This window comes from Nicotiana tomentosiformis, chromosome 3 (assembly GCF_000390325.3).
Source record: "Nicotiana tomentosiformis chromosome 3, ASM39032v3, whole genome shotgun sequence".
NCBI lineage: Eukaryota > Viridiplantae > Streptophyta > Magnoliopsida > Solanales > Solanaceae > Nicotiana > Nicotiana tomentosiformis.
The window spans coordinates 112,045,879-112,065,128 of record NC_090814.1 but is presented as its reverse complement, the minus strand read 5'-3'; the positions used below and the strand labels follow the sequence as shown (position 1 = coordinate 112,065,128).

Here is a 19,250-nt window from a genome sequence, read left to right as displayed (position 1 = left end):
TGATGCTCCACCATGAAACCTTTCTCCAGTACCTGGATGAGCTTAGCCAATTCGAGGTCAAAGTCAAATAGCTTGCTGAGAAGAGGGACATGTATACACTTCTTAGCGAGCAACGTGAAGGAGAAGTCAATAATCTCCGGGCTGAGTTGGACGCGACACAGAAAGAATATGCCGCCTTGGTAGAACAGGTAAAGATCTTTGAAATTAGTAACGATGAGTTATGCATGGTGATTAAAGGTCAAAACCTGTAGGTCCAGCAAAAGCTTGATCGGATCGACCAGCTTTGAGCCGAGATGGACGAGGTCAAGGCCATGGCCGAAGAGTGGAAAGGCAAAATGGACCGATTGGCTTCAGAAAAGGAGACTACTCGGGAGTAGCTGGCTTCGAATAAGATCCAACTTCAAGAGGCGAGGGAGAAAGATGATGCACGATCCTAAAAAATCAAAGACCTCCAGTCTCAACTAGGCTCGGCTGTTGCTGACCGGGATACCCTTGACAAGGAGCTTAAAATAGCCAAGTTAGTGGCGGAAATAACCAGGGTAGATGCTGCAGAGATGGTGGTCCAGCACAGAGCTGACGCTGAGGCAGCCCAAGACCGTCTCAAAGTCACCGTCAAATACGTGAAGTGGTTGTCCCAAAGAGAGGCTCTCAGGGAAGTACATGCTCGGGGTTTCGACCTATCGGCCGAGATCGAAAATGCTAAGAGGCTCGAGGTTGATGCCAAGAAGTTAGCAGATCTCGAGGACGAGGAAGGCTCCAAGGATTCCGGCGAATCCGAGAACGGAGAAGATCCCGATGGTCCCGGTGACAAGTCGGGCCCCGACGAAGATCATGCTTAGGTGCCTTGTAGATTTTCTTTATTTTTGTATTTTTGAATATTTTGTTGAGGCCATCTGGCCTTTGTAAAGATCTTTATATATGTATATACAAGGCTTTTTTCCCTTTGGCAATTTTCAAGTTTGTTTCTTTTAGCTTTTTCTTTACGATTGCAAAGATTTCAAATGTCTTAGCACGTAGTAATAAGGTGTTATTCGGAGGTTCGAACAAGGCTTGTTCTCGATATAATTTTGCTTAAAACTCATGGGGGCTTGGTATGACCAGAAGCTTTCCCCAAATTGCTCACTTAGAAGTTTATAAATTATAATTTTGCCGAGGGTAACCTTTTAAGTTCGGGTATTGCCCAATAGGCTTATTACCCCCCGGCTTCGATACCCGAGCCGTCCGGGCTTGCCCAGGACACAGTCCCCGAGTAGGGGTGCCCATAGCCTTTAAAGTTCGGGCACTGCCTAATAGGTTTTTGTGTCCCCGGACTTCAATAGCCCGAGCCATCCGAGTTTTTCTTGGACGATAGTCCCGAGTGGGGCGATCTCTTGGATCCGGATATAGGTGGCCCTTGGGATCGATGTCCTTATGGAACAAAGTGTAGTAATTTTTAGGAGACAAAATATGTATCTGCAAGGTAGAAACTTTCTTTTATTTATGTGCCCAACATACAAGATTGCAAATGTATACAAGCTTCGTGTTATGGTCTAAGTGGTCTATGTGGGCACAATTCATTTGACCATTTAGCCCTTACAATAAATCCTATCCACCGAGCCCAGATTGTTTGAGCACAAAGTTTGTTTCCTTGCTAAAATTATTATCCGAGGGTGATGGCCCCCAGTATTCGAGGCCAATCGTAGAGAGGGCTCGGATATTGTTGATGTGACCCTCGACTCCGGTTCATACCCGATCTTCAATTTAAAGTTAGCATGATCTACTCGTTAAAAACCTTACCGGAAAACCCATTTGGGACAAAACCGGTTCAAGGAAAAAAGAGTGCAACACGTGCTTTTAGGCCTAATAACCGCATCATTATTTGGTCGTTGCCTGCAAATGTTAGTTCAATTCGTAACATATGTAATGAAAAGAATGAATAGGGTCATACCTTAGCAGTGATACCGTTTTAAGTGGGTCATGTTCTAGTTGTTCGATAGTCGCCCACCGTTCACTGTTTCGAGCTTATATGATCTTTTGCTGGTGATCTCGATAATTCGATACAGACCTTCTCAATTCGGTCCCAGCTTACCTTCGTTCGGGTTCCGGGTGTTCAGTGTCACTTTTTTTTTAACACCAAGTCCCCGATATTGAAGTGTCGGAGGTTAGCTCTCCGATTTTAATACCTTTCGGTCCATTATTTTTGGGCGGCCAATCGGACAAGGGCGGCCTCACACCTCTCGTCCAACAGTTCTAGGCTCGTTCTCATGGCCTCTTCGTTTGACTCTTCGATCGCATATCGGAACCTAAGACTTGGTTTTCCTACTTTGACCGGTATTAGCATTTCGACACCATAGACCAACGAGAACGGGATGGCCCCTGTACTGGATTTTGAGGTCATACGATATGCCCATAGGACTTCAGGAAAAATTTCTTTCTATTTTCCTTTGGCGTCGGTCAACCTCTTCTTTTGATTTTGGAGTATGGTTTTGTTCGTAGATTTTGCCTGCCCGTTCCCACTAGGGTTATAGTGTGTCGATATGATCTTTTTGATTTTATGCTCCTCGAAACATTTACTCACTTTACTACCGATGAACTGCTTCCCATTGTCGCACACGATCTTGGCCGGCATTCCGAACCGGTATATTATGTGGTCCCAAATAAAATCAATAACGTTTTTCTCCCTGACTTTCTCAAATGCCTGGGCTTCCACCTATTTAGAAAAAATAGTCAGCCATAAAAAATATAAATTGAGCCTTACCGGGTGCCCATGGCAGGCGACCGACGATGTCCATTTTCCATTTCATGAATGGACAGGGTGACAAGACCGAATGTAGTAGCTCCCCGGGCTGATGAATCATCGGTGCATGCCTCTAACATCCGTCGCATTTTCGCATGAACTCCTTTGCGTTTTTCTCCATGTCCATCTAGTAGTAGCCGGCTCTGATTATCTTGCGAACCAACGATTCAACACCTGAATGGTTCCCGCAGGTGCCTTCGTGAACTTCCCTCAAAACATATTCAGTATCTCCTGATCCCAAACATATGGCGAGCAGGATATCAAACGTTCTCCTGAATAGGGTGTTCATTTCGGACAAGCTGAACCTGGCCGCCTTTGTGCGCAGAGCTCTCGATTCTTTAGGATCCGAGGACAGTTTTTCGGTCTTCAGGTAATCTATATACTTATTTCTCTAATCCCGGGTTAAGCTTGTCGAGTTTATCTCGGCGTGGCCTTCTTCTACTACCGATTTCATGAGTTGTATGACTGTTCCCAAGTTGAATTCATCGTTGTCAATTGACGATACTCAGTTAGCAAGAGCATCGGCTTCGCTATTTTGATCCCAATGTACATGTTGCAAAGTCCATTCCTTGAACCGATGTAACATCACCTGTAGTTTCGTCCAGGTACCTTCGCATTCGTTCTTCTTTGACTTCGAACGTTCCATTGACTTGGTTCACCACAAGGAGGGAATCGCACTTAGCTTCAATCACCTCGGCCCCAAGGCTTTTAGCTAGTTCGAGACCTGCAATAATGGCCTCATACTCGGCCTCGTTGTTAGTCAATTTTACAATTCTAATATATTGCCTAACTACATTACCCATCGGTGGCTTCAATACGATGCAAAGTATGTACCCCTTAGCACTCAAGGCCCTGTCCGTAAAGAGGGTCCAGATTCCGAAGGAGGTCCCCGAGTTCAACAACAACTCCTTCTCGACCTCGGGTATTAGGGCCGGCGTGAAGTCACCCATGAAGTCCGCCAAAATTTTAGATTTGATGGCGGTTTAGGGCTGATATTTGATATCGTACCCGCTGATTTCCACAGCCCATTTGGCCAATCTTCCCGAGAGCTCGGGCTTATGCATTATGTTCCTTAACGGGTAAGTAGTCACGACAAATATGAGATGGCATTGATAATACGATTTTAACTTCCTGGAAGCGCTTAGCAAAGTGAGCGCCGATTTTTCCAGCTGAGGATACCTACTTTCGGCCTCGCCTAGAGTACTACTAACATAGTAGATAGGAAATTGTATACCTTCCTCTTCCTGGACTAGGACTCCACTCACCGCTATATCGGATACCGCTAAGTACAGGTATAACTATTCATATTTCTTCGGAGTATGAAGCAAAGGCGGGCTCGAAAGGTACTGCTTGAGTTCTTCCAAGGCTTGTTGACACTCCGGGGTCCATGAGAAATTATTCTTCTTCTTCAATAACGAGAAGAACGGATGGCTCTTGTCGGAGGACCTTGAAATGAATCGGCCCAAAGCGGCTATGCGCCCGGTTAACCTTTGAACGACCTTGACATTTTCCACCACGGTAATGTCCTCTATGGCCTTGATTTTATCGGGATTGATCTCGATTCCCCGGTTAGATACCATGAATCCGAGAAATTTCCCAGACCCGACTCTGAGTACGCATTTCTTCGGGTTCAACTTCATATTATATTTCTTCAATATGTTGAAGGTTTCCTGTAAATATTCAAATGGTCCTCTGCTCGCAGGGACTTAACTTACATATCGTCAATGTAAACCTTCATTGATTTTCCTATTTGTTCTTCGAACATCCGATTTACTAGGCGTTGGTAAGTGGCACCGATATTTTTTAGTCTGAATGGTATTACGTTATAATAATTTGTGTCGTACTTAGTGATGAAGGACATTTTTTCTTGGTCACCTGGGTCTATCCGAATTTGGTTGTACCCGGAATAGGCATTGAGAAAACTGAGGATCTTATTGTCGGCCGTGGCATCGATCATGCAATTGATGTTGGGCAAAGGGAAAGAATCCTTAGGGCATTCCTTATTCAAGTCTTTGTAGTCTACACACATTCTTAATTTATTCTCCTTTTTAGGAACTACCACTACGTTTGCTAACCAATCTGGGTACTTAACCTTCTGAATGGATCCTATTTTAAGGAGTTTCGATACCTCGTCTTTGATGAATGCATGTTTGACTTAGAAGTGAGGCCTCCTTTTCTATTTGACCGGGTTGAACTTCAGATCCAGGCTCAGCTTGTGAGTAGTTACTTCCGACGGGATCCCTGTTATGTCAAGGTGGGACCAAGCGAAATAATCTATGTTAGCGATAAGGAATTTAATGAGTTTTTTCCTGAGCTCGGGATTTAACCCTGTGCCTAGGTATACCTTACGATCGGGCATGTGCTCGATCAATATGACTTGTTGTTCCTCCACCGTTGATTTGGTGGCGTCAGAATCGTCGGAGGGCTATGAAAGACTTAGGAACTCCATAGTCATCACGCTCACCTGTCCCCTGTCTTTCTGGTTCGGTCGGGCCGGCGTCGGTGATTCCTATTTGGTCTCTTCCTTGGTGACCGAACTTGAACCCTTTGGTATTGAAAGTGCGGATATCGGGACCACTTCGTCGTTCGCGAACATCTCCTTTACGGTCGGTTGTTCTCCGTAAATTGTTTTAATCCCTCCTGGCGTTGGAAATTTCAATACCTGATACAGTGTCGAGGGCACTTCCCTCATGCTGTGAATCCACGGCCTCCCGAACAGAGCATTATATCTCATATCTTCTTCGATCACATAGAACTTTGCTTCCTGAATGGTTTTGGCGGTGTTCACCGGTAGTGTTATCTCCCCTTTAGTGGTCTCGTATGCCATGTTGAATCCATTTAGAACTCAGACTGCAGGCACAATTTGGTCTTGTAGACCAGCTGCTCTACGACTATCGATCTGATGATATTGGCCGAGCTACCTGGATGAATTAGCACATACTTAACTCGAGATTTATTTATGAGTAAAAATATTACCAGTGCATCATTATGTGGCTACACGATGCCTTCAACATCCTTGTCATTGAAAGATAAGGTTCCTTCTAGCACGTAATCTCGAGTCCGTTCTTCCCTTATGATGGATACTTTGGTGCGCTTCATCATCGGCCCCTGGGGACGTCGACCCCGCCGATGATCATGTTAATGATGTGCTGAGGTTCCTCCTGCTTGATCTGCTTATTAGAGTCCCTATTCCTGAAATAGTTTTTGGCTCGATCGCTCAGGAACATTTGGAGATGTCCGTTGTTGAATAGCCGTGATACTTCCTCTCTCAGTTGTCGGCAATCTTCAGTTATGTCCCTTTGGGCTGGATTGAACTGTAGAGGTCGAGGCCACTTGCTGTCTTAGATGCGTCCAATGACAGATACGATGGCAGCCCAACGATGTTAAGTTGTATTCTAATAACTTTGGGGATTCCTTAGGCTCGATGGGCATGTCGAAACCGCTTTTGCTCATGAGTCCCTGGTTATTTTGACCTCGATCGCTTCTCCTTTCACTTTTCACAGAGTTTCGGAACTTCTTTGGGATTGGCTTCGGATCTGCGCTCGGAGGAAAAGGTTTTTGAACAAACTTCTTGGAATCCAGGCCCTTCAATATTGGTGGTGCTCCTAGAATTTGGTCGACCCTGGAATTGTAGGTTTCCAGCTTTTTGTCATTGGTTTCGATTTTCTTTTCTCCCGATTCTACCCGTTTTGTCAGTTCCTTGATCATTTTTATGATCTCGGGGTTAGTACCGGGTTCCACTTCACTCGGTCTCTCCGTGACTGGTTCGTTTCTACGAGTGATTTCCCAGGGCGGCTTAAGCTAAACTCTGCTGGGGGCGCGACTTTGGTTCTGCAGTTGGGCTATCGCTGCATGTTGATCCTGTAGCATTTTGAAGATCACTCACAAGTTGATTTCATCTCCATCATCACGGACACTGTTCTCAGGATCGGTAGGCAAATTCGCATTGCTGGCCACATGTGAGTTGGCGTCGATTGGGTCCATGGTCGGAACTCCATTAGGATCGATAGGGGGAACCTTGTTACTGGGTACCATATTATTGTTCTCGCCATGGTGACCAGACTCAGCATCCACGTTTAGGGGGCAGATTGGGAGTTCGATATTTTAAACTTTGATCTGAAATTAAAGACACTTCAAAGAACAAGTGTAAAATAGGGTGTATTATGGAAATTTGTATCAAATTGCCACTATTATCCTTAGCCCCACGGTGGATGCCAAACTGTTTACCCTAAAAATGAATAACAATTAAATTTGTTTTTGGTTTTAATGATACGTGAATTTATTCAATACAAACGGTAAAGATTTCTAGAATAAACAGATAAGAGATGTAATAAATTACCAACCCGCTTGAAAAAAGGGGGGGCGATTCTGGACTCGAAGGAAACCTCAATGAGGTATCCGTCTCTGATACCGGACATATAATAATGAAACACTAATCAACAAACATAAGAGCTTTGAATAACAGAAAAATAATAGTATATTGCATTGGTATACGTGTTATAATATGCTAAATGAATAATCAGACCCCCCTTTATATAGTAGGGGAGTCCTGCTCTAGGTACAATTTCATAAAAGTTAAAAAATCTTCCGTTTAACTAATCACCGAATTTCTGCCGGTACATGCCGAGATCCACGTCGCGATACCCGGCCGGTCACAGATATCACGGCCTCATGTTAATCATGTTCAATCGCCCGATAATGCTCTCTGAAGTCTTCTAAGAGCTGGATCGATACCGGGGTCACGACCCCGATATTCTCGAGGGCGAGCATCGTGCCCTCGGAACCTGTCTCGATGAGTCCCTTACCTCGATTTCGGCTACTTGTCATCATGCCCCTTACTCGATTTATTTTATCGGGTCCGTCTCATGGGTACGGTTTTACCGGTATACAGTGTCATAACCATTGAACATGTTAATATGGAATCCCTACTACCTTAGATTTTGTTTATGCTAGGAAGATGACTACTCGGATGCTTGAGACCGTCAAGTGGGTTACTCAAGGACGACATTATTCCTGTTAGGTACTTGAGCAGGCCCGAAACTAGCTTCTCGGACACTTAAGGGTTATTTACTCTTCGATCAGAATAATTTTGGCTGACTCAAAGTTGATTAGGTAGTCCTTCCGAGCTTGCCAGATGTTGACCCCATACTTGCCATGTGTCTGATCACATGTCTTCGACATGTTATATTTATTAACAATATAAAAGACTTTCTAAATAGGCCAGTTATTTTATAACAATAGTGTCCTAGTTAGCTTGCGAACGACTCGATTATTTTTTTGGTTATTGTTATTTCTAATAGTGATAATTATGAACGCCTAATATTTTTTTAATCATACTTGAGTTTTATACCATTTTTGCATTTAAATATTTCTTTAGATCTAATCTTGATATTTGACCTTTTCATTTTAATTCGTTTATTTTTAAGAAAATTTAAAATTAAAAAAACTTATTTTAGAGTATAAGTTTTATTGTTATTTGCAAAAAAAATTCTTTTTGTAAAATATTTTTTATTTATTAATCTAGCATATAATAAATATAATAACCCTGCCGGTCGTTTTGAGTATTACAGCCCAGTTCTCCCATTTAGTGCTCAATTTGTGCTTTACAGTTACTATGTGACTTGTCGGGGGTAATTGGTTCGGGTCCGGTAAGGTTTCGGAATGAATTGAGACACTTAGTCTCAAAGATGAAAACTTAAGTTGAAAAGGTTGACCGGATGTTGACTTATGTGTAAACAATCCCGGAATAGAGTTTTGATGATTCCAATAGCTCCGTATGGTAATTTTGGACTTAGGAGCGTGTCCGGAAAATTATTTGAAAGTCCGTAGTTAAATTATGCTTGAAATGGCTAAGATAGAAATTTAAGTTGGAAGTTTGACTAGGGAGTTAACTTTTTGATATCGGGGTCGGAATCCATTTCTGGAAATTAAAATAGGTCTGTTATGTCATTTATGACTTGTGTGCAAAATTTGAGGTCAATCGGACTTGATTTGCTAGGTTTCGACATCGAATGTAGAATACTCTGACGTCGCTTCTTCAAGAATAAGTGGTATTACATTAAGACAATGATCTCCAAATTCAGTTTTGATTGAAGCATTAGATCCGTATTGAAATTTCGAATCCATAGCAAAAAGAATCGTCGAATTCGGACATTGTATGAGAGAGTTATGCCCATTTCTGTGTCGGAAAAGATTTACCGTCGCTGCCAGCACCCAGGGTAGCGTGAGGCGCTAGCCCTGGCGGTGGCAATTGTTGGAGTTCTGGAAACTGCGCCACAGGCAGCGCCCCACGTTACCTGTGGCGCTCGAAAACAGCAGAGGCTCTATAAACGGAATTTTTTGTCATTTTTGACAAAAATAGAGTTGGGGAGCTCGGTTTAGGCGATTTTCATAGGCAAATTTCACAAATTGGACTGGGGTAAGTAATCTTAACTTGATTTGGTCTGTTATTCATGAATCTAACACTATTTCCAGCACCTATTTCGTGATTTGGGGGATTAGAATAGAAATTTTCCAAAAATTGATTTGAGGGTTTGAAGACCGAATCGGAGTCGGAATTTAGTAATTTTTGTATGGTTGGACTCGTAGTTGAATGGGTGTTCATATTTTGTAACTTTTATCGGGTTCCGAGACATGGGCCCCACTATTAAATTTTTAGTTAATTTCGAATTTTATTGTGAAATTTGGCATTTTCATATGGAATTGATTCTTATACCTCGTGTTGATTGTATCGCTAGGTGACAGGCCCCACTGAGGGTATGAAACCCGAATTCTGTGATATGTGATTGGTTTTGAGGTGACGCACATGCTAGGTGATAGGAGTGTGGGCGTGCACCGTAGGAATTGTGACTTGGTCAAATTTCATGAAACTGTGTAGTTGAATAATCTGTTGTTATCTGTACATTCTCCATGTAGTAGAGAAATTGAACCACAAATCATGTTTAGATTATGTGTTGGCACTGTAGGGACCCACAAAGGTCGTGTACATGTTGAATTATTTGCTAAATTATTGTTTTGTACTCACTCACAATTTACTTATTTATTTTATCTTAGTCTTTATTGTTCATTATTGATGCATCGTATCATTATTGTTTGGGTTGATTTTCATGATTATTGAGAGCCCAAGAGACTGAAGAGATTTATGACTGAGTGAGGCCGAGGGCCTGATTGTGACATATTATACTATAGCACGCGAGTTGTCCGTGCGGATTCAGATATTATACTATAGCACGTGAGTTGTCAGTGCAACACGTGAGTTGACCGTAAGGATCTAGATATTATACTATAGCACGTGAGTTGTCCGTGCGGATTATAGCGCTTGGACTGAAGGAGCCCCTCCGGAGTCTGTACACCCCCTAGTGAGTGCGGGTACCTACTGAGTGCGAGTGCTGAGTGAGTAGGAGGACTGATTGACTGTTGCTCTGAGAGTATGCATTGATTTCATTATTGTTGTACTTCAGTTTCATATATCCCTGTTTTGGGAATTTATGAGAGATATTATATATGTTTCAGTTGAACATGACATAAAATTATTGTTTTGGCCTAAAATGTTGAACTTGAAAGCATGCTTACCTTGTCATGAGCAGGTTTAGTAGAGTCTTGCGGATCGGTACAGAGACGTCTGTACTTATCTTCGAGAGGCTGCCGAGCCCTTAGGAAAATTTCACTTTCTTATATTCTGTCGTGCGAATTTGTTGATTCCGGAAACTAAATTTTTGTTATTCTATTCTCTCACAGATGGTGAGTACACGTACTATCGGATCGGACGTTCAGCCTCCAGTGCCACTAGTTAGGGCCGCGAGGGGTCGAGGTCGTGGTAGAGGTCGGGGCCGAGGTAGAGATCAAGGTGTACCTCGTACAATAGTTGGAGCAGTACCTGTAGCACCACCAGTTGCTCTAGCTCAGGAGCAGATTCGTGATATAGTTGAGCCGGTGGGACCAGCTCAGGCACCAACTGTGCCTATTGTGATTCCAGGCATTCAGGAGGTTCTAGCACAGATATTGACTGTTTGCACAGGCCTTGCTCAAGTGGTTTCGGCTCAGGCCGCACCATCCACTTCTCAGTCCGGGGGAGGTACTCATAAGTCTGTTGCCCGCACTCCAGAGCAGGTAGTGCATAGACTTCAGATACCGGATGCACTACCAGCCCAGCCGGTTACAGCTGCTTAGGCCCATGTAGTCCCCGTTATCACAGATGATGGATAGAGGAGACTTGAGAGATTTGTGAGGCTTCGACTTCCATTATTTAGCAGTGCTAAGTCAGAGGATGCTCATGGTTTTCTGGATAAGTGCCAGCGGATGCTTCGGACATCGGGTATTCTGGAGACCAATGGGGTATCGTTCATAATTTTTCAGTTTTCTGGGGCTGCCTTCAGATGGTGGGAGGCTTATGAGAGGTGCAGGCCAGTCGGTGCAGTACTACATACATGGCAGGAGTTCTCCGTCCTCTTCTTGGAGAAGTTTGTGCCGCAATCGCGCAGGGAGGAGTTGCGCAGACAGTTTGAGCAGCTTTGGTTGGATGGCATGTTTGTGACCCAGTACGAGATGAGGTTTTCTGAGTTGGATCGTCACACAGTTTTGTTGGTTCCCACTAATAGGGAGAGGATTAGGAGGTTCATTGATGGCCTCATATATCAGTTGCGATTCCTTATGACTAGGGAAAGGGTATCTTGTGCCACTTTTGAAGAGGTGGTTGACATTGCTCGGCAGATAGAGGTGGTCCATAGCTAAGAGCATGGTGAGAGGGAGGACAAGAGGCCTCGAGGTTCGGACGGTTCCAGTGGGGTACCTTTTAGGGGGCAGTCCTACCACAATAGGGTTCGCCCTTATAGGCCCGCTCACATGACTCGTCTAGCTCATCGTGGTGCATCAGCTAGCCACGGTTCTTATAGTGCTCACTCAGTCCAGTCTTCATTCAGTGCACTACCAGCACAGAGTTCTCACCATGCCTAGTCCTCTGAGGCTTCTACATGCATTTCCTCGAGTTATCAGGAGCATCAGTTCTGTCAGAGGAGGTGTTGTTTCGAGTGCAGAGAATTTGGTCATATCAAGAAAGATTGTCCTAGGTGGTTGAGTGGGGATTGTTCTCGGCCGATGGCACCATCACCGGCAGTTACACCACCCGCCCAGCCAGCTCAGGGTGGGGCTCAGTCAGCTAGGGGTCGCCCAAGAGGGGGAGGCAGATCACGTGGCGGTCATGCCCGATTCTATGCTTTTCCTGCCAGGCCAGATGTTGTTGCTTCAGATGCAGTGATCATAAGTATTGTCTTAGTATTCCATAGGGAAGCTTCTATATTATTTGACCCGGGTTCCACTTATTCGTATGTATCATCGTACTTTACTCGTTATCTGGATATGCCCCGTGAGTCCCTAGATTCACCTGTTCGTGTATCTACGCTGGTGGGCGATACTATTATTGTGGACCGTGTGTATCGGTCATGTATGGTAACTATTGGGGGACTGGAGACTAGAGTTGATCTCTTATTCCTTAACATGGTTAATTTGGATGTAATCTTGGGTATGGATTGGTTGTCTCCATGTCATGCTATTCTGGACTGTCACGCTAAGACTGTAACATTGGCGATGCCAGTGTTGCCAAGAATTGAATGGAGAGGTTCTCCAGATTTTGTTCCCAGCAGGGTATTTTCTCACTTATGGGCCCAACAGATGATTGGGGAGGGATGTTTGTCTTATTTGGCCTTTGTAAGGGATGTAGATGGTGACACTCCTACTATTGATTCTATTCTAGTAGTGCGAGACTTTCTGGATGTGTTTCCTACAAGTCTGCCGGGTATGCCACCCGACATGGATATTGATTTCGGTATTGACTTGGTGCAGGGCACACCGTCCATTTCCATTCCTTTATATCGTATGGCACCAGCTGAGTTGAAAGAATTGAAAGAGCAACTTCAGGAACTTCTTGATAAGGGGTTTATTAGGCCCAATGTGTCACCTTGGGGTGCATCGGTTCTGTTTGTGGAAAAGAAAGATGGTACTATGCGTATGTGCATCGACTACAGGTAGGTGAACAAAGTTACAATCAAGAACAAGTATCATTTGTCGCGTGTTGATGATTTATTTGACCAGCTTCAGGGAACGGGGGTGCTCTCCAAAATTTATTTGAGATCTGGGTATCACCAGTTGAAAATTCGGGATTCGGATATTATAAAGACGACATTCAAGACCCGTTATGGTCATTATGAGTTCATCGTAATGTCTTTTGGGCTGACCAACGCCCCAACAACATTTATGCTCTTGATGAATAGTGTATTCCGGTCGTATCTTGATTTATTTTTCGTAGTATTTATTGATAACATCCCGGTGTACTCACGTAGCCGGGAGGAACATGTACAATATTTGAGTATTGTACTACAGAGGCTGAAGGAGGAGAGACTTTATGCCAAATTCTCTAAGTGTGAGTTCTGGATTAATTCGATGGAATTCTTGGGACACATAGTGTCCAGTGAAGGAATTAAGGTGGATCCGAAGAAGATAGAGGCAATTCAGAGTTGGACCAGGCAATCTTCAGCTACTGAGATTCGGAGTTTTCTCAGCTTGGCCGGTTATTATCCTAGTTTTGTGGAGGTATTCTCGTCTATCGCATCGCCTTTGACTAAATTGCCCTAGAAGGGTGTTATTTTCAGGTGGTCGGATGAGTGTAAGGAGAGCTTTCAGAAGTTTAAGACTGCCTTGACCATAGCTCCAGTTCTAGTCCTACCTTCAGCTATTGGTTCTTATACAGTGTACTGTGATACTTCTCAGAATATTGGATGTGTTTTGATGCAGGAGGGTAGAGTGATTGCTTATGCTTCGTGTCAGTTGAATCCCCATGAGAAGAACTACCTTGTCCATGATTTGGAGGTAGCTTCCATCGTTCATGCATTGAAGATTTGGAGGCACTATCTCTACGGTGTGTCTTGTGAAGTATTTACGGATCATCGGAGTCTACATCACTTATTCAAACAAAAGGATCTAAATTTGAGACAGCGCAGATGGTTGGAGCTGCTAAAGGACTATGATATCACTATTCTGTATCATCCCGGGAAGGCCAATATAGTGGCCGATGCTTGAGTAGAAAGGTGGTAAGTATGGACAGCCTTGCATTCATTCCTGTTGGTGAAAGGCCTTTTGCAGTTAATGTTCATACCCTGGCCAATTAGTTCGTAACACTAGATGTTTCGGAGCCCAGTCGGGTTCTAGATTGTGTGGTTTCTCGGTCTTCCCTATATGACCGCATCAGAGAGCGTCAGTATGATGATCCCTATTTTCTTGTCCTGAAAGATACAGTTCAGCATGGTGATGCCAAAGATATTACTATTGGAGATGATGGGGTATTAAGGATGCAGGGTCGTATTTGTGTGCCTAATGTAGATGGATTGTAGGAGTTGATTCTTGAAGAAGCCCATAGTTTGCGGTATTCCATTCGTCCGGGTACCACTAAGATGTACCAGGACTTGAGGCAACACTATTGTTGGAGAAAAATGAAGAAATATATAGTTGGGTTCATAGCTCGGTGTCTAAATTATCAACAGGTGAAGTACGAGCATCAGAAACCGGGTAAATTGCTTCAGAGACTTGAATTTCCGAAGTGAAAGTGGGAGTGTATCACCATGGACTTCGTAGTTAGACTCCCACGAACTTTGAGGAAGTTTGATGCTGTTTGGGTGATTGTAGATCGGTTGACCAAGTCCGCGCATTTTATTCCAGTCGGTACTACTTATTCTTTGGAGCAGTTGGCTGAGATTTATATTCGCGAGATTGTTCGCCTACACGGTGTGCCAGTGTCCATCATGCACGCAGTTTACAATATAGTTTTAGAGAGCAGTATAGCGAAAATTAGGCACACAGGGTCAGTTGAGTATAACATTTCACCCTCAGACGGACGGACAGTCCAAGCGCACTATTCACATATTGGAAGATATACTACGTGCTTGTGTTATAGATTTTGGGGGTTCTTGGGATCAATTTTTGCCACTCGCAGAGTTTGCTTACAATAACAGCTACTAGTTGAGCATTCAGATGGCTCCGTATGAGGCTTTGTATGGGAGACTGTAGTTATCCGGTGGGTTGGTTTGAGTTGGGTGAGGCTAGGCTATTAGGTACTGATTTAGTTTAGGATGCCTTGGAAAAGGTTAAATTGATTCAAGAATGATTTTGCACGGTGCAGTCTAGACAGAAGATTTATGCCGACCGAAAGGTTCGCGATGTTACTTACATAGTATGAGAGAAGGTACTACTCCGAGTTTCGCCTATGAAGGGTGTTATGAGATTCGGGAAGAAGGGCAAGTTGAGTCCTAGGTATATTGGACCTTTTGAAATACTTAAGAAGATTAGAGATGTGGCTTATGAACTTGCTTTGCCACCTAGTCTATCAGGTGTTCATCCAATGTTTCATGTATCTATGCTCCAAAAGTATGTCGGAGATCCGTCTCATATTTTGGATTTAAGCACGGTTCAGTTGGATGGTAATTTGTCTTATGATGTGGAGCCGGTGACCATCTTGGACCGACAGGTTCGAAAGTTGAGATCAAAGAATATAGCTTCAATGAAAGTGCAGTGGAGAGGTCAACTAGTCAGAAAAGCTACTTGGGAGACTGAGCGGGAGATGCAGAGCAAATATCCACACATATTTGAGACTCCAGGTATAATTCTAAACCCGTTCGAGGACGAACATTTGTTTAAGAAGGGGAGAATGTAACGACCCGTCCGATCGTTTTGAGTATTACAATATCGTTCTCCCATTTACTGCTCACTTTGTGCTTTATAATTTTTATGTGACTTTCCGGGGTAACTAGCTCGGGTCCGGTGAGGTTTCGGAATGAATTGAGACACTTAGCCTCAAAGATGAAAACTTAAGTTGAAAAGGTTGACCGGATGTTGACTTATGTATAAACGACTCCGGAATATAGTTTTGATGATTACAACAACTCCATATGATGATTTTGGACTTAGGAGCATGTCCGAAAAATTATTTGAAAGTCCGTAGTTAAATTAGGCTTGAAATGGCTAAAATAAAACTTTAAGTTGGATGTTTGACCGGGGAGTTGGCTTTTTTGATATCGGGGTCGGAATCCGATTATGAAAATTGGAATAGGTCCGTTATGTCATTTATGACTTGTGTGCAAAATTTGAGGTCAATCGGACTTGATTTGCTAGGTTTCGGCATCGAATGTAGAATGTTCCAACGTCATTTCTTCAAGAATAAATGGTATCACATTAAGCAAATGAGTTCCAAATTCAGTTTAGATTGAAGCATTATATTCGTATTGAAATTTCAGAGCCGGAATTTAGTAATTTTTGTATGGTTGGACTCGTGGTTGAATGGACGTTCATATTTTGTAACTTTTGTCGGGTTCCAAGACGTGGGTCCCATTATTAAATTTTTAGTTAATTTTGGGTTTTATTGTGAAATTTAGCATTTTCATATGGAATTGATTCTTATACCTCGTGTTGATTGTATCGAATTATTTTGACTAAGATTCGAGGCGTTCGGTGGCCGAATCGCGAGGAAAAGATTTATTGGAATAAAGAATTGCTCTGATTGAGGTAAGTAACAGTTCTAAATTTGGTACTGAGGGTATGAAACCCGAATTCTGTGATATGTGATTAGTTTTGAGGTGACACACATGCTAGGTGACGGGCATGTGGGCGTGCACCATAAGAATTGTGACTTGGTCAAATTTCATGGAACTGTGTAGTTGAATAATCTGTTGTTATCTGTACATTCTCCAAGTAGTAGAGAAATTGAACCACAAATCATGTTTAGATTATGTGTTGGCACTGTAGGGACCCACAGAGGATATGTACATGTTGAATTATTTGCTAAATTATTGTTTTATACTCATTCATAGTTTACTTATTTATTTTATCTCAGTCTTTATTGTTCATTATTGATGCATCATATCATTGTTGTTTGGGCTGATTTTCATGATTATTGAGAGCCCGAGAGACTGGAGAGATTTATGATTGAGTGAGGTCGAGGGCCTCATCGTGAGATATTATACTATAACACGTGAGTTGTCCGTGCATCACGTGAGTTATCCGTGCGGATCCAGATATTATACTATAGCACGTGAGTTGTCCGTGCAACACGTGAGTTGTCCGTACGGATCCAGATATTATACTAGCATATGAGTTCTCCGTGCAATACGTGAGTTGTCCGTGCGGATTATAGCGCTTGGGCTGAAGGAGCCCCTCCGAAGTCTATACACACCCCAGTGAGCGTGTGTACCTACTGAGTGCGAGTGCTCAGCGAGTGGGAGGAATGAGTGACTGTTGCTCTGAGATGATGCATTCATTTCATTATTGTTGTACTTTAATTGTCATATATCCTTGTTTTGGGAATTTCTAAGAGATTTTAGATATGTTTCAGTTGAACTTGACATGAAATTAATGTTTTGGCCTTAAATGTTGAACTTGAAAGCATGCCTACCTTGTTATGTTGGTAATTACTGTAATTGGACTCAACCGTAAAGCTCGTCACTATTTTCAGTTCTTTATTTAGTATTATTACGTGCTGAGTTGGTTATACTCATACTACACCCCGCACCTCGTGTGCAGATCTAGGTACTTCCGGATACGGCAACTGATAGATCTCAGAGTGTTATCAATTGGAGACTATCAAGATAGCTGCTTGGCGTCTGCTGACCTTGACTCTTTTCCTTTCAATTATTGTACTGTTCTATATTTTTAGATAGTGTTTTTATCAGTAAGACTTTGTTATCATTTAGATGCTCATGTACTCAGTGACACCAGGTTTTGAGAATGTATCTTATGTTAGTAATTTATGAGATTTTCTATGAAAATTTAAATATTATGTTTTCAAACTTAAGAGAAATTGTGGTTTATTGAGGTTGTCGGCTTGACTAGTATTGACATAAGCGTCATCACGACATGTTAGGATTTTGGGTCGTGACAATAAATAAGCTAATGACTTTTAAATTTTTCCTCAGACTAATTAATTGTCTTATATTTTTCCTAGACTATGAATATTTAGATATATTTTGTTATTGTCAAAAGAAAATCAAAAATAAAAGTTACCAATCAAATCTTGTCAACTGCTAAGATTCCTCCCTATGACAACACCTCATCTACCGGTTCTTAGCACTACACCACAGGCAGTCACTTAAAATATTTCCTCCGCTCATATTAAGCTCCCATTGATCTTCAAGACGTACACAGTCACCCACAGAGCACAGCACCTCACCTGCACATGCTTCTTAGCACTACACTCACCTAAAATATTTACGACACCCACGTTTTGCTTTACATACGTTTTTCTTTACATTAAACAACTAGACGCACGACTCATTTTTCGCTGAAGCGTACACCATCTCTCACATATAATATTCGAGAAAATAGCAATAATGGTCCCTTATCTTTTGGGTATGGTTATTATAGGTTTAGTAAATATATATTTAATACATAACAATTTTGGTCTCCGTTCATTTTTAAACAAATAACATTAGTTTATTTTAAAAGGACCAATCTGGCAAGTAATATCTTTCTTCGGTTTAGTCTTGTCTAAATAGACCCAATTTTTTGTAACGATCATATCCTCAGCAATTTGCAAATAGTTTGATTATTCTATTAGATAATTACTATATCCTGGAGTAATTGCGAACACCTAATTTTTTTTTTTTACCATATCTCAGTCTTATACCATTTTAGTGTTTTTCTTTTAGGTCTACATATTGACTTTTATTTTATTTTGAAATAAATTAAAAATCAAATTTTATTTTAATCTAACCTTTAATAAATAAGCTAATCACGTTTGAAATTTTCTTAGATTAATTATTTGATTGCCATATTTTTCCTAGACTAGAAGTATTTAGATAATATTTTGTTTATTTTTAAAAGAAAACTAAAAAACAAAAGGAGAACCAATCAAGTGTTGCCACGGCAACGATTCCTCCCAATCATAAATGACTACATCTCAGCTGCACATGGTTGTTAGCACTCCAAAGACACTAACAAAAAATATTTTGTTGGGAGCACACGTTTTCTCTACATTAAACAATTGATGCACACACCTCTCTAACTCAGAATTCCACAACATAATTTCATTCTTGCTCCCCAAAGCACATTATATATAATCACACAACACATAAGCATAGACACTAAGAGCTGAGAGATAGCAGCAGAAAAGGTCTTCGATTCCAGCACTTTTCTAAAGTTTCTTTGGAGCTTCTAATATTACTGAAGAGCTTTTTTCTACTAAAGGTCCATTTCCTCTTCTTTACTTTTCCGATATTGGTTCATATTATGCTTCACTGTGATCTTTGAGTTTTTTTCTGTGTTCGTTTGCTTAATATTGTTTCATCATAGTTTACTGTTTCTTTCGATTAACCATAGATTAGACTTGAAAGAAATCTGGGTCTAATTTGGATTGAAATTAGTTAAAGAGAAATTGGGCTGTGAACAGAGTTGGGCTCCTTTTTAATCAAATGTCAGGTCCAATAGTTTCAGTATTTAT

The 19,250-nt window shown here is 42.1% G+C and overlaps 1 protein-coding gene across 1 annotated transcript; it reads left to right on the top strand.

Moving 5' to 3' along the window:
- The first annotated feature begins 10,513 nt into the window (after positions 1-10,513).
- LOC138908339 (uncharacterized) lies at positions 10,514-11,506 on the top strand. Its single transcript, XM_070198999.1, has 2 exons — positions 10,514-10,885; positions 10,982-11,506. The coding sequence occupies exons 1-2, from the start codon at positions 10,514-10,516 to the stop codon at positions 11,504-11,506; spliced, it is 897 nt and encodes a 298-aa protein (XP_070055100.1).
- Positions 11,507-19,250: the final 7,744 nt, after the last annotated feature.